At 38.9% G+C, this 13577-nt stretch overlaps 2 protein-coding genes across 4 annotated transcripts in view; one reads left to right on the forward strand and one right to left on the reverse strand.

Moving 5' to 3' along the window:
• LOC115016767 (striated muscle preferentially expressed protein kinase-like) overlaps positions 1-4563 on the reverse strand; it is a 42982-nt gene extending 38419 nt beyond the window's left edge. Inside the window, exons 1-2 of the mRNA XM_029444791.1 lie at positions 4172-4563; positions 2434-2982 (exon numbers count right to left, since the gene is read on the reverse strand). Of these exons, the coding sequence (XP_029300651.1) occupies positions 2434-2809 (376 nt within the window). The 5' untranslated portion in view covers positions 2810-2982; positions 4172-4563. The remainder of the gene's footprint in view (positions 1-2433; positions 2983-4171) is intronic.
• A 5504-nt stretch (positions 4564-10067) lies between these two features.
• Positions 10068-13208, forward strand: inha (inhibin subunit alpha). 3 transcript variants are annotated; one of them, XM_029449200.1, is made up of 2 exons: positions 10068-10555; positions 12189-13208. In XM_029449200.1, the coding sequence occupies exons 1-2, from the start codon at positions 10255-10257 to the stop codon at positions 12935-12937; spliced, it is 1050 nt and encodes a 349-aa protein (XP_029305060.1). In that variant the 5' UTR covers positions 10068-10254; the 3' UTR covers positions 12938-13208. The 3 variants fall into 3 exon arrangements, with proteins under 3 accessions (XP_029305060.1, XP_029305071.1, XP_029305080.1); XM_029449211.1 differs by having other exon boundaries at positions 12192-13208; XM_029449220.1 differs by having other exon boundaries at positions 12321-13208.
• Positions 13209-13577: the final 369 nt, after the last annotated feature.

A 13577-nucleotide genomic window follows, 5' to 3' on the forward strand; every position in this document is an offset into this window, starting at 1 on the left:
TAGAAGGGAGGCAGAGGTCAGAGAGATAGTAAGGACCCTTGGTGGTGAAAATAAATGCTTATTTAGCTGTCTTTTACCAGTTTGACATCCATGTAAATAACATTAATCTATCAAAAGTTAGGCGAGAAACTAATGGACAGTTCTGTTTCAAAGTCCATTGCAAGCTCACATAGCTCCGGCACCACTACCCGCTAGCATTCCTTCATTCATTCCAGTCTTTCAAGGATGTAATCTCACAAACATAGAGAGAAAGAAAGTAATGAAAGAGACTTAAAAAGTGATTAAAACAGATTTAATAAAAAAATATATATATAAATGGATGCAATCTGTGCTGTCTTGTAGCGTTGCTAGATAACTCTTAATCATAACTTCAATCAAGCTGAAATTAGCAGAGAGAGACTAAAGAGGAGACAATGAGTGACAGAGGAAAAAAGAAAAAAAGAGCAGAAATGGGTAATGAGGAACAAAGGATCAGAAAGTAGAAACCAACGCTGAACTGAAGTGCGAAGAACAAGGAGAGCGAGACAGAGAGGTGCTGAGGGATATGCCAGCTGGACTATGTGTGCCAGCTCGTAGCGTGAGAGCTAGTGACATGTGAGCTCAACTGTCAACTTTCTCCACAGGTCAAGGCAACACGACCACGATGAAATCTACGGAGCAAAACAATGATCTCACTGAACGTTGTATTCTACGCACAGGACTCAAATGGATGACGCAACAGGTCAGGAGTATTTATACCAGCAGATGTGATTGTAATATCCTTGAAAAATGCAGTTGATGAGCCAGCTCTAAAAATCATTAGAACATTTTCTGCTAATTAGGCCTTAAATAAAGTAGAAAATCACCACTCAATTCAAGTCAGAGGTTTGGATATGTTTGACTGCGGTTTCAAAAGACTGCAACTGCAGTGCAGGAAAAAGAAAGACTATCTGGTGTTGGCTATACCTTTACAATTGCTTCTTTATAATCCTTAGCAGCAATGTATAAGACTATTCATTCGATTTTCAAGTGTGCTATTATTGAGTTCTCTCAACCCAGTTGCATGTTTTCTTTCATTGTCGTGGACTGCAACATTTAAAAGCCATTACTAGGCAATTAACGCAAACTATGACATATGACATATATAGCTTTGTGTGACATATAGGGCTCTGGGATATTCTTATTTTAGAGTTAGTTACTGGAGCGTGGAGGAGAGTAAAAAAAGACAGAAGCTTCACTGAACACTATCCTTATCTCTGCGAGACAGAGGTGACAAGATACACCGGGAAATAATAGGCAATCAGTTCAAATACGTCACGCTAAAGTGCAAGACACTAAAGCATAATCCCGGCATGTTAGAAATGCACTTTCACAAACCTACTGGTTAGTTTATCTCATAACCTGCTCCAAGTCATTTGTAGAACGATATGTTTAGCGTTTGAGAGAAGTAAGTGAGACATGATGAAGATGATATGGAGGATGGGACATGCTCTCACTGAATATAATTTATGCCTTGCATGTGTTAATTTAAACTGAGCCGAAATGTGACAATATAATATTCAACAGTAAGTGTCCATATAACATGAATTCCTATAGTCAATCTGTGTCTTTTAGTATAAACAAACTTAATTTGACCTTTCTCACAAATGGAAATGGGAAATTCTTTCAGCAACCTACATAGTACGACCACCGAAGGCAACTTCATTTCAAAACCATCGTATAACAAGCTTATTGAATCTTGTGAAGAGCTTATTGAATGGCTGAAATATTGTCTCTGAAATGCAAGTATCCTTCAAATTCATCATGTGTACGTAAAGAAAGGATTTATCATTTACTCCTGCCCTCATCTCCTCCGTCTCTTCCCCTCCCCTCCTCTTCATACCTCCTTCTTTCTCCTCTCTATTGACCACTTCCTTGTTTTTGACCAATGGGCTTGCACACATGATGATCAGGCCCATGATACAATCGATGATGAGCGACAACAGATACATCTACAAAATCATGTACAAGAAAGTCTGATGATTCTGCTCCTTTTAAAGTCATAAAGGAGACTTCTCCCAGATTTATGGGAATTTCTCAAATTTCCTAGCTTAAATTAGATACAACGTATCCCCACAGTGGGAATGTTCTCACCGGGTGCCAAAATCTGGACTTCCTCAGCTCAGTAAACACAACAATCAACACCTAAAGTTTCAGCTGTGCAGCTAAAGCAACGGCAGGTGACACTTCTCCCCTCCAACAAGTCTCTGCTTACGTCCACAAGCTAATTTAAGTGTTTCCAGTTCTGCTCTGCAGAAATTGAAGACAAGGTTACCGTCTGATGATCAAAACACAGAAACTTTTACCAAACATTAACCGGTTTAAATGAAAATGTGCTTAAACATCCAATGTCATGACTTACGCCTTTCTGTTAAAGAAAGTGTAGTTGCAGTTAGGGTTAGGGCTTGTGATTACCTTCACCAAGGTCCATAATGGCCAAGACAGCGCTGCAGCTTGCCTCTCCCAGCTCGTTGGTTGCCACGCAAGTATACAAGCCAGCGTCACTCGTGCGACAGTCCCGTATCCACAGCCCGCCTGCGCCCTGGGCTTCTGATGAAGGGAGCAGCTCATCGTTGTGGTACCAGGTCAGCAAAGGTTTTGGAAATCCTCCCACAGACACCCTCAGTCGGATATCACAACGTGTTCCTACTGCTGCTTTACGGAGTTTACGGATGAAAACTGGCGCCATGGGTTCTGCAACCCCAGCGTCTGGAACCATCTGGTCCTTGGTGACTTTGGGCCTCTTGGAAGGGACGCTGAGACTGGGACTGGATCCGGGGCTCTCTGCCATCTTGATTTCTTTCAGACTTCTTTACGGACTGTACTTTTTGTCTGGGAATTGATTGGGGTATCAAGATGAGTTGCAGTTATTCAAGGCTTCTTCTGAAAGACTCCATTGCTTCAGATTTGTCTGGTCTCACAGGGAGTGCTGAAGATGTTTGACCTGGGCTGTTGCACTGGGAACTGTAATGACCAGAGTACATCAGAATGACATCAAAGTTATGTTTAGATATTTCACAGTTTGACTCCAGACACTGTTTGCTTGTGAATGTGCTCATTAGATAAAATTACATCATTGTTCTTTTCTTCAAAGGGATTAAAATAACCCTGCATTTACATTTTTATGAACCTCTCGCAGTTACAGAATAATGACTTCCTATTGATAAAAATAACAACATTGTAGTACAAAAAGCTAAAAGAAAATCAAGTAATTCAATGTTGAGTAAAGGATACCCAGTGTACATGTTGCATAATGTCTTCGGTTGCTCGAGGAGCTTTGTGAACTCTGAGAAAATTAATCAAGTGACATCAACCGGATATCACATCTTTGGCTTGGAGACTACAAATGTTAACCAAAGCCTGAGTGACAAACTGGGGACATAGAGGTTTGAAAAATAAACTTGGGGAGGCCTAACTAAAGATGCCATCGAGTTGCAATATGGGAAATGTAGGATAGTTTTTTTGGAGTTTGATCCATACTGAGGGATAAAAGACGTCTCTGTCTCTTAATATGTCTCTTGCAAGTTCCCAGAAACTGCTGAAGTGTACTACTGAACTGTTGTAATTGAATACTCTTTAGCAGAGCACGATATGACCTTTTCTCTTACACAACAGCCATGTCTGTCAACTTGATGCCAGTAGTGCACACCTAATTTGCCATTACAGATAGAAGTAGTCCTGGTACTGTAGCCGGGATTTGACCGTCTGTGGAGCAAAGAAGACGCTACCGGTGTGTGCTTGCATTTAAAACAATAGCCAGGGGAGTTTTGAAACACGTTTTTATAAGTTATAAAACTCTTAAGAAGGAGGTTGGTAGGACGGCCCTACAGAAGGACTTTGACACTGAAGGCTGGGATTTGCTTCCCATCTCCTACATCTCCCACAAACTTATTTCTAATAGTGAAAAACAAGTGTGTGTGTCTGATGGGAGCACCAGATCAGATAAAAAAACTCATGGGTCACAGTTTTGCCATTTTCAAATAATATTTAGGGGTAAAAATCTTACAACTATTCAAAATGCTAATACTGATCAAATAATACATTAGCATTTAGATTTGCTGCATATTCTAATTTATAATATCTCATTCATTTGCTGATCCAAAGAGTTGTTTAAAATAGACTTTACCCGATAATAGAAAGAAATGCATCTTACCTCAATTTTGCCATTAAAGCTGAAAGGAATCCCTTTGGACATCCCCGCAAAGTTAAAGTAACAAGATCCATGGAGCAAAATATTTCATCTCCAATCATTTGCTAAAGCCTGTGTCGCTACATGTCCTTTAGCAAGCACGGGCTGTAGGTGTAAGTCCACCCTAGATCATGTAGCATTAGCAGCCACTGCCATGGTCCCTTTCAACAGCCCCGGTGAAGAGTGGTGAGACAGGGAGAGAGAGAGATCGCCTTTTCCGAAATGTCAAACCTCTCAGGCCTTCTGCTCTAGTGTGTTTTTAGTAACTACCTTTGAATACTTCAGAAAAAAAGGTTTAACCTTTTTAGGCTTCTGAGTTCTTAAATCAGCTCATGTTATCTGTCTCTCTCTCTCTCTCCCCCATCTCACCGCTACACCCCCAACTCCCTCAGGTTGGGAACGACAGCTGCACCACGGATAGGTCGCATTTCTTGGGCTGCCATGTATGACCTGCGCAACACGCACGCACAACACGCATGCACAACACGCATGCACAACACGCATGCACAACACGCATGCACACCACACACGCACGCTCTCACAAACAACACACACACACGCAGAACACACACGCACGCACAACACAACACACACAAACAACACGCACGCACAACACAACACACGGCTCAATCCCTTTAGATAATGTTATCAACCAATATGTGTGAGAGAGTGTGTGTGTGTGTGTGTGTGTGTGTGTGTGTGTGTGTGTGTGTGTGTGTGTGTGTGTGTGTGTGTGTGTGTGACAAGCAGAGACAGCATGCGTGTGACAGTTGGAGTTGCTATAAAAAGACAGTCTAAGAATAAAGACAGGCCAGTGATTCATACAACTGTAGGGCAGTGATATAACAACACAATGCAATATAAGTGGTTGCAATTGCAGTTGTAGTAGACCCACTAGAATAACCTGAATCACCCGAAGCCATTTGAGTGATTATGTAGTGTTCTTATTAAAACATTCAGATTTTTTTTTTATGTTATAGCTTCCACATTTGTTATATTTTTTTACCTGCCTATATTTGTGAATTATTTTTCTTTTTTAGTTACATATGTTTATAATGAACGTTGATGCATCTAACTATGTCAGTTGTCCTTTATATTGCGATATTATTATATATAAATATGATCATAAATACATTTTCAAATGTAAAAACGACTAGATATAACAATAAACGTGTATTCCCTTTGACCTAAATTTCAGATTGAATGCACGTCTTTTTTTCTTCTTCTTTTGTGTAAGCGAAGGTTCATTCATTCATATGCAGCAACTTGTGAAACAATTTTAAAGTTTTATAAAAGAAAGTACACTTGCATTATCATGTTATTTTTTTTGTTTGTTGTTTTCAACATGGACGCTCCCAAGCTAAACATTTCCTTGCTTGCAGAAGTCATGAAGTTGTTATTCAAGAGTATGAAAACAGAATTTCTACGTCATGTTTCTCTATATTACTCTTAGCGGTCATGTTTCCTTTAAGAAACGACGATGCAGTGGACGGGGAGTGACTTCAGTCGATGATGTGAAAATGACTTGTATGCTGTAATCAACCGCAGCATAGTCGAAGTATTCAATCATCCAGTAAACGTATCCTGAATGCTCATATATTTAGCAAAAAGTTCCTAAACAGACCGTTTCCTTCAAATCCTCTCATGCCTGTATCTGGCTTGCTCAGCGTCGCCTGGAGTCCTGCTCAGTCAGAGCTCAGTCAGAGCGCAGTCAGAGCGCAGTGACTCACTAGTGTCGTTTAGTAGACAAAATGTTAGAAACAATCCACCACACAACCATGAAGTACTGATTTCAAACCTAGAAACAACCAGTATTTTCTCTGTCTTAATCGAGCTGACATGAAATGACAGACTTGTCAGGATGGATAGACTTTTCCATTGTGTGCTGGTTGCCATCGTCACACCTTTAGGAGGTTGGCAGATTAAGGCAGTCTCAGCAGCAGCTCTCCAAGGATCTCTGAATCACCTTCACAGCATCGCTTCAATATCCGAACGCAGCTGAGGCCTTGATATAATCTCAGTAGATAGAACAGAAGCAGGGTGTGAATGTGAAGGTTACTTTTTGGGTCTTTGTTTTCTAAGAATAGCAACATTTGCATTTGGAAATTCGAACAGTTTCTGGAGTGTGTCTCCTGTTGAAACCCGTTTGTATTTATATTGCATTAAAAGACTGATACTCTGTATAGCCAAACAGTTGAGCTGACTGTAATTTCCTCCTTTCTCACATGCTCTTTTTCTAAATCCAATATCCTTGCTTGAAATATGCTGCTTTGCCATTTTTGCTGAGAAGTATCAATAGGACTTTCCAGTAATGTCCTACTTTACCTCTGCAGGAATAATAAGATTTAAAAAGTCGGGTAAATTAAATATCAATACATTTAAAAATGCATAAGAATATCCACATTTCAAGTAGAGCTCTTCCTGTTAATAAATAGCTGTATTGGGCTGTATCAGTCCCTGAGAACTTCTGATGAAACATTAGATTACAGGATCTGATTGATTGAAAAGTTGCACAGCAATACTAAATATACAGACATCGTGGGAGCAGAGAACAGTGGGCTACTTTTTGTCACAAACTTTTGTCTTTTTGATGTGGGCAGCAGTTATACCAAAAGACAGTTCTTCCTTAAGCATGATTACAGACATTCTGCTAAATTACTTGACATTAAATAATGTTTATAGTTTGGTGCTGTCAGACTGAGCAGATTTACATGTTGTGATTATACTAGTTAATAATGACAGTTATTAAGTTTAATTTATCTGTGTACAGCATTTTAATAAGTATAAGTGTTTGTTATGTTTTACAAACCTTCTCCAAGATGAAATAAGAGTTTTAAAAGTCCAGAGTTTTCATACTCTGAGAAAATAATTAGATCTTTTTCAGGCTCACTGATGGAATAACCTAATTAGTTATGCGTGGCAGGTTTTTAATAGTAACATTACAACTATGTCATTTTCCTTTTAATACATAAAAGCATCAGTGTTCATTAATGTAATGCATATAGTGTAAATATATGTGACTTTTTTTCCCTGTGGAAATTTCTCAACTTAAGCCGAGCACTTTGACTCCACTGACACCCCTCTGAGGGAAAGTGTGGAGCAGAGTTAATGGACGAGTGAACTTGAAAGGACGCGGGCATGCTTCAGATCACACTGAGTTTATCCTGCTTTTGGCAGGTTTGACTTTGAGGAGCTGTTGCTGTGGTGACAAGTCCTCCAGTCACAGAAGATTGCAGTTTTTATGAAATGAAACAACAAAAAAACGAAACTTAAAACAAAAACAAAATAAGATAGATAGTGTATTGAGCAAGAATTATGAATATATTACCATTGCTTTAGGATCATTTCACGTGATGCGTGAGGATGTTTTCTTGTATCTTTTAGGATATTTGCTCCAGACAACAGCATCCCAAAGGAGTAATTACTTCATAATTTCTTTCATCCCATTTATGGTATCATCCCAAAAACAATGTGATGGGATTAATTATTAAGAGTTAGTCATTTTTTGGGGAAAAGTCACACCTGCACCTGTACAATCAATTGTATGCAAGTGTGAAAGTCAGTTATGCTGTTAATTAACGTTAATTATTTCTTCATGTGATGCCAAAAGTGGGATGTAAATATGTAAATTTTACAATCTATTATTTATTAATGTTGTTTTTCTCAGAGCCTGAATTCATTACCCATTTAACTGCAGGAATTATGTTGTCCCAATCAGGATATGTTTTCCTTTTCCATCTTTTTATTATGTTTCTCTTCTTACATGAACAGCAATTATCTCAATGTTGATGGAATAACAACACGTCACTGAACAATTTTAAGACTTTTCCTTCATCAACATTATGATGGGACAAAAATAATGCTAAGTTACAGTTGTTGAAATCAAAGGAGTAGGGTGATTTATGTGCATAACATTTTAATTAAAATAGAATATAATTACATTACTTGCCTGATTATTCCAATCATCATCTGTCAGATACAAAATATGTTATATCTGTGTTTTGGTCAAAAGCATGGTACTGTCATGAAACACACATCTGGTGATGTAGTATTTTACCGCCCTCTTCTGGTAAAGATAGCAAATGGTTAGATTACACCCGATTCCATACTCAGATCTGACAATTACCATCAGCATCATAACGATAAGTAATGAATCACTTGAACGCACCAGCATACACTTTTAGTACACTGCATCCATCGAGTAACTTATTATGAAAAATGTATATGTTTTCTGATATAAAACAGTAATGGTAGTTTTTCATTCTAATTATTAGACTCTAGGCTGGACAATAAGACATGAAGTATTGAGTATGTAACATAAATGTACCTCAAAAACAATAAATGGGTTAAGTAAGTACTACAGCTACGAAATGATTAGCATTTATTAGCATAGAGACTGGAAGCAGAGCAGGGGGCAACAGTTAGCCAGGCAAAGCTTTGTTGTTGTACATTTATGATGATGTAAGGATTAAACAACCACATACTAATAGCTAATTGGTAAGCTATAGAGGTGCTGGTAGGCTTTTTCTTCTCTTTTTAACTTTTAACAACGCTTACTGGTCTGGCAAGAGCAGTAACTTATCCTATAGTTAGCTAAGTGGCGAATGTTAGCTAACAGTAGCAACGTTTAGATATTGCTGTGTAACAGTCAGTTTGCTGACTTTGTGACACTTGTGTTGCCGTCAGTCTAACGTACGTTTTAGCATGTCACAAATAATATTTTAACATAAACAAAAGTCAAACCGGAAGTAAACAAAGTGTTACTCACCAATTTGTTGTTTCCTGCTTTTGTTCCCCGACAGGCAGGAACGTCACTCTAACGGCTGTCACACGTGCTGCTAATTACCTTGATGATGCCTCAGTGACTGTAGCTCAGTTAGCTAACGTCAGATTCAAATGTCACAGAAAGCCATGACAGTGAGCCAGTATGAACAATACCAGAATCCTGAAACCGAAGAAGCTCAATTGAGTTGAGCTATCGTTTTTTTTTTAGTTTTTTTTTTACACCTGAGCATTTTCAACATCTCTTTATACATCCATGGTCAAAAGGCCATCATCCTGTAATTGCTTCTTGTGACCACAGCGGCTGCTATTGAGCAAGTTACTCAGTCCTAGTGTCATTTTGTGTCCTATGATTATACCATGAAATGCAGTTTAATAATCTAGAATAGCTAGTAACATTATTTTTTTGACACATCCATTTAACACAACTCTTCTGGGAACATCTGTTCTTTAGTCTGTAGAATAACTGAGTGTACATTCAAGATTCAAGAATTCAAGGCCGGTCAGATAAAGAAGGACACATGCAGGTTTCCCTAACAGTACACAAAGACCTTTTGTTTAGTGGGAAAACAGGTGTGCGTTAGATATGGCTCATAACAACACAAAGAGGGTTTTTTTGTTAGTGTGAAACATTTTTGTATAATTGCAGTAGCACACACTGCAAGATGATAATAAAAACAGAAGATGTGTTATTTTATTGGACTCATATTAGGATTATATGTATGAACATCTTAAAGTAAAGTTAAAAAAAAAATGCTCTTAAGAATTGACACTCACATTACAGTAGAGTGTGAAAAACCTTTCCAATACCATCCCTCTGTGCTTTACATAAATAATGCACATGCACAGCGTGTGTGATAGTGGCTGCTTTCTTGACCCTTGTTCAAGCTGTAATAAGTGAACTCTGTAGGATACAAAAGAAGGAAATAAAAATGTGCAGACACATTCCCATGATACTGTGTGAAACAGCCACGGTCAGAAACAGATAATGTAACATCCCAAACGTCAAGGACGTTCTTTGCTATCTTCCGATTTTGTGTTGGCAACAAAATGATTTTGCTTGCAGAGTTCACTCAGACCCAGATATATGTAGAGCCAAACAAATGTGTGAGAAGAAGGAAAAACACAGAAGAGAATCAGTTTCCTGGAGCTAAGTGTACCTCCATCTTTATAGAAAGTCCAGTAGAAATCGTCAGACATCCGTTTTGGACTTTTTCTTTGTGACACCTAGAAGTTATTTTGCGTGGTTGTCATACAGTACAGTCATGGTGTCCTGTGCTCTCTTCATCCTGGGCCCACTGTGGATGCACATTCTGGCACAAGCCTGCAGGGGAGAGGAGTTTCCCCGGGAAGCAGTGTTGTCCTGGTTCAGAGAGCGGATCCTGGAGGGCCTCGGGCTGGAGGAGCCTCCTTTAACCACAGTGCAGGGTCCTGAGAGGGATATGGCACAGCCAGAAGCACGGCCCGCACCCCGAAGGGTCCCCAGGTCAAGCAGGACAACGTGGGTCAATCATCCAACCAGTCCGACACAGGAAACATCTGAAATTATCCTCTTCCCCAGTTCTGGTGAGAAGCTTTGTTGTTATTGTTGTTTTTTAACCAGATCAACACATCTAAAACTCTTTCCGCCTCGTCTATGTATTTGCACACTTCCTTTTGGATTTTTAAGTATGTTTTGTCATATAATAGGAATTATTGTGCTTTCTGGGGAGTGTCTGAAATTATACATTTACATTTACATCAAACATATATAATGGACAATTACATTCCAATATAGCACCGTTTGATCATACTTTTCTTGCAACTGCTGCAACAAAACTGCGTTTTCATGTGAAAACACATTTCAAATATTTAGTCTTTCAAGTTTTTTAGAGTGCTTGAGCACAAGACTAGGCTGAAAGTGCAGCATATTGCTTCCATAAAGATAGTGATTTAATATTTATGTCCTTTCTTTGAAACTACGCTGCCTGCACTTACTGTAATTGCCATATATTCCACATAGTCAGTGCTTTGCTTATCCTAATGTTGAAATCACATTATTCTAGTAGTAATATGCAGTAATATGCATGCTGCAGATATGAAACAAATAAAGCCAAATACATGCACTGCATATTAGTTAGCTTAGTGCAAATACCTGTGTGTGTAAGTACGTGGAAAAGGCCTTTACGTAAAGGGCCAGTGTGTAGTATTCAGGGGGATCTATTAGCAGAAATGGAATATAATATTCACAACTATGTTTTCATTGGTGTATAATCACCTGAAACTATCGTTACCTTAGAATTAACCCCTTATATCTTCATACAGAGCGAAACTGTCCCTTTAAAGGATTGTTTGTGGGATTACAGCAACTTTAAATGAGAATTTAACACCAGGCTGAAAAGTGTTTCACATCTGTTTCACCTCTGATTGGGTGTGGTCCGAAGGGACACCTCTAACCATGGGCAGATTATAAGACAACGGCCCCTGGGCAGACACGGCCCCACCACCTCTCCTACATAGGATCAAGACAAACATACTTTAAAATGGTTTACCCTCTTGTTTGTTGTTGTTGTTGTTATGTGTCTGTTTGTGGTCATTTTGTGTCTCTATGTGATTGTCCAGTGTCACTGTGTAATTGTTTTGCCCCTTTTTGTAGTTATTGAGTGTCTCATTATAGTTTGTTTTGTGGTTACTTTGTGTTTTTTTATATTGCTATGTCTCTCTTTGTAGTCATCTTGGGCTTCATTGTGGTCATTTTATGTCTCTTTTTTTATAGCTGTTTTGCATCTCTTTGGAGTTGCTTTGGTCACTTTTATAATCTCTTTGTTTCTTTGGAGTCGTTGTATGTCTCTTCCTGGTTGGTACGTTTCTATTTGAGACATTTTTTTAGCTGAAGGACAGGAGGTCCTATGACACCTTGAGGCCCCTGGGCCTGTGGCCTATATGCCCGTTCAGTAATCCATCCATGCCTATAACCACACCCAACAGTGATGTTACAGTGTCCTCTGCAGCAGGGTTAGAAGTGAAACCACTGGATGTTATGCAGTGTTAGCTCATTCTTATGGTATGACTTCTTGTTTGTGATCTCAGTAATAAAACTAGTGTAGTCTATGTGTTGATCTGAAGCCTCCTCTAGACAACAGCAGGCCTCTATGGAAGCCACAAATTGCCCATTAAAATGGCAATAAACTTCACTGACTGCTCTCTTATCTCACTTTAGCAGACTCGTCCTGTGGCAGATCTGACTTAGCTCCTGGAGAAACCTCCAACATCCACTTCACATATTACTTACAGCCCTCCATCAACAACAAGGAGACTTTGGTCACATCTGCCCACTTCTGGTTCTATGCAGGCGAAGGAGCCGCCAACTCCTCCGCCCAGCTGTTCATTCTAATGTCAGCTCAGCAGCTTCTTCAGGCGGCAGAGGCTCCGTCGGATACGAGCTCAGACGGATGGAGTACCTTCCACCTGGATCAAAACATGCTGGCCTCTGTGGCTGAGGGCCCTTTTCTGCTCCAGGTCCGCTGTCCAGCCTGTCAGTGCCACACCCATAAACCAGACAAGACACCCTTTCTTCACCTGCACGCTCAGCCTCGTGGTCCCGTCCGCTCATCCCGCAGTGCACCAGTAACCATCCCCTGGGCTCCTTCTGCTCTTGACCTGCTGCAGCGGCCTTCTGTGGAGAAACCTCAACACAGCGACTGCAACAGAGCAGTGATCGAAATCAGCTTCAAGGAGCTGGGCTGGGACAACTGGATCGTCCATCCAAAGTTGTTGACTTTCTACTACTGTCATGGGAACTGCTCAGCCTGGGATCGATCCACCACCATGCTGGGGATCAAACAGTGCTGTGCTCCGGTCCCAGGGACCATGAAGTCCCTCAGGATCACCACAACATCCGACAGCGGGGACTCGCTCAATTATGAGACCTTGCCCAACATTATACCTGAAGAGTGTACTTGTATCTAAACATTACATGACATTTCTGGTTTTATGTGCTGAGGTATTAATATTTCTGCCTCTGACTGGAACTACTTGCTACCAAAGAAATAGTCCCTATAAAAACTGCCCACAGCAAGTTCTGGAAAATCATGAGTAATATAATATTGTTTCTGGAAAAGCATGTTACTATTATGTTTTCCAAACTGACTTGAAATTGAATGATTTAAATGCATAAATGAGCATTTAATTCACTTCAATTGTTTAAAATTGAGTGTTTCAAAATCTGAGCACATAACACTTCAGATATATATATATATATATATATATATATATATATATATATATATATATATATATATATATATAAATATATATAAATATAAATATATATAAATATATATAAATATATATATATAAATATATATATATATAAATAAATATATATATATAAATAAATATATATATAAATATATATATATATAAATATATATATAAATAAATAAATATATAAATAAATAAATATATATAAATAAATAAATAAATATATATATAGGGTTATTTGGGTGAACAGACCCTTTAGAGTTCTGCTTTTAAATGACATGTCTTACTAATCAGTCTCAAAGTTCTTGTCTATTATTTGTATTTAGCCGTTAAATACTGTAGGGCC

Source organism: Cottoperca gobio, chromosome 2, assembly GCF_900634415.1.
Source record: "Cottoperca gobio chromosome 2, fCotGob3.1, whole genome shotgun sequence".
Classification (NCBI taxonomy): Eukaryota; Metazoa; Chordata; class Actinopteri; order Perciformes; family Bovichtidae; genus Cottoperca; species Cottoperca gobio.

Bases quoted from the DNA above. Each gene is read 5' to 3' on its own strand.
- inha (XM_029449200.1), top strand. From the start codon at position 10,255: ATGGTGTCCTGTGCTCTCTTCATCCTGGGCCCACTGTGGATGCACATT. The intron at 10,556-12,188 runs GTGAGAAGCTTT...ATCTCACTTTAG, and splicing joins TATCCTCTTCCCCAGTTCTG to CAGACTCGTCCTGTGGCAGA.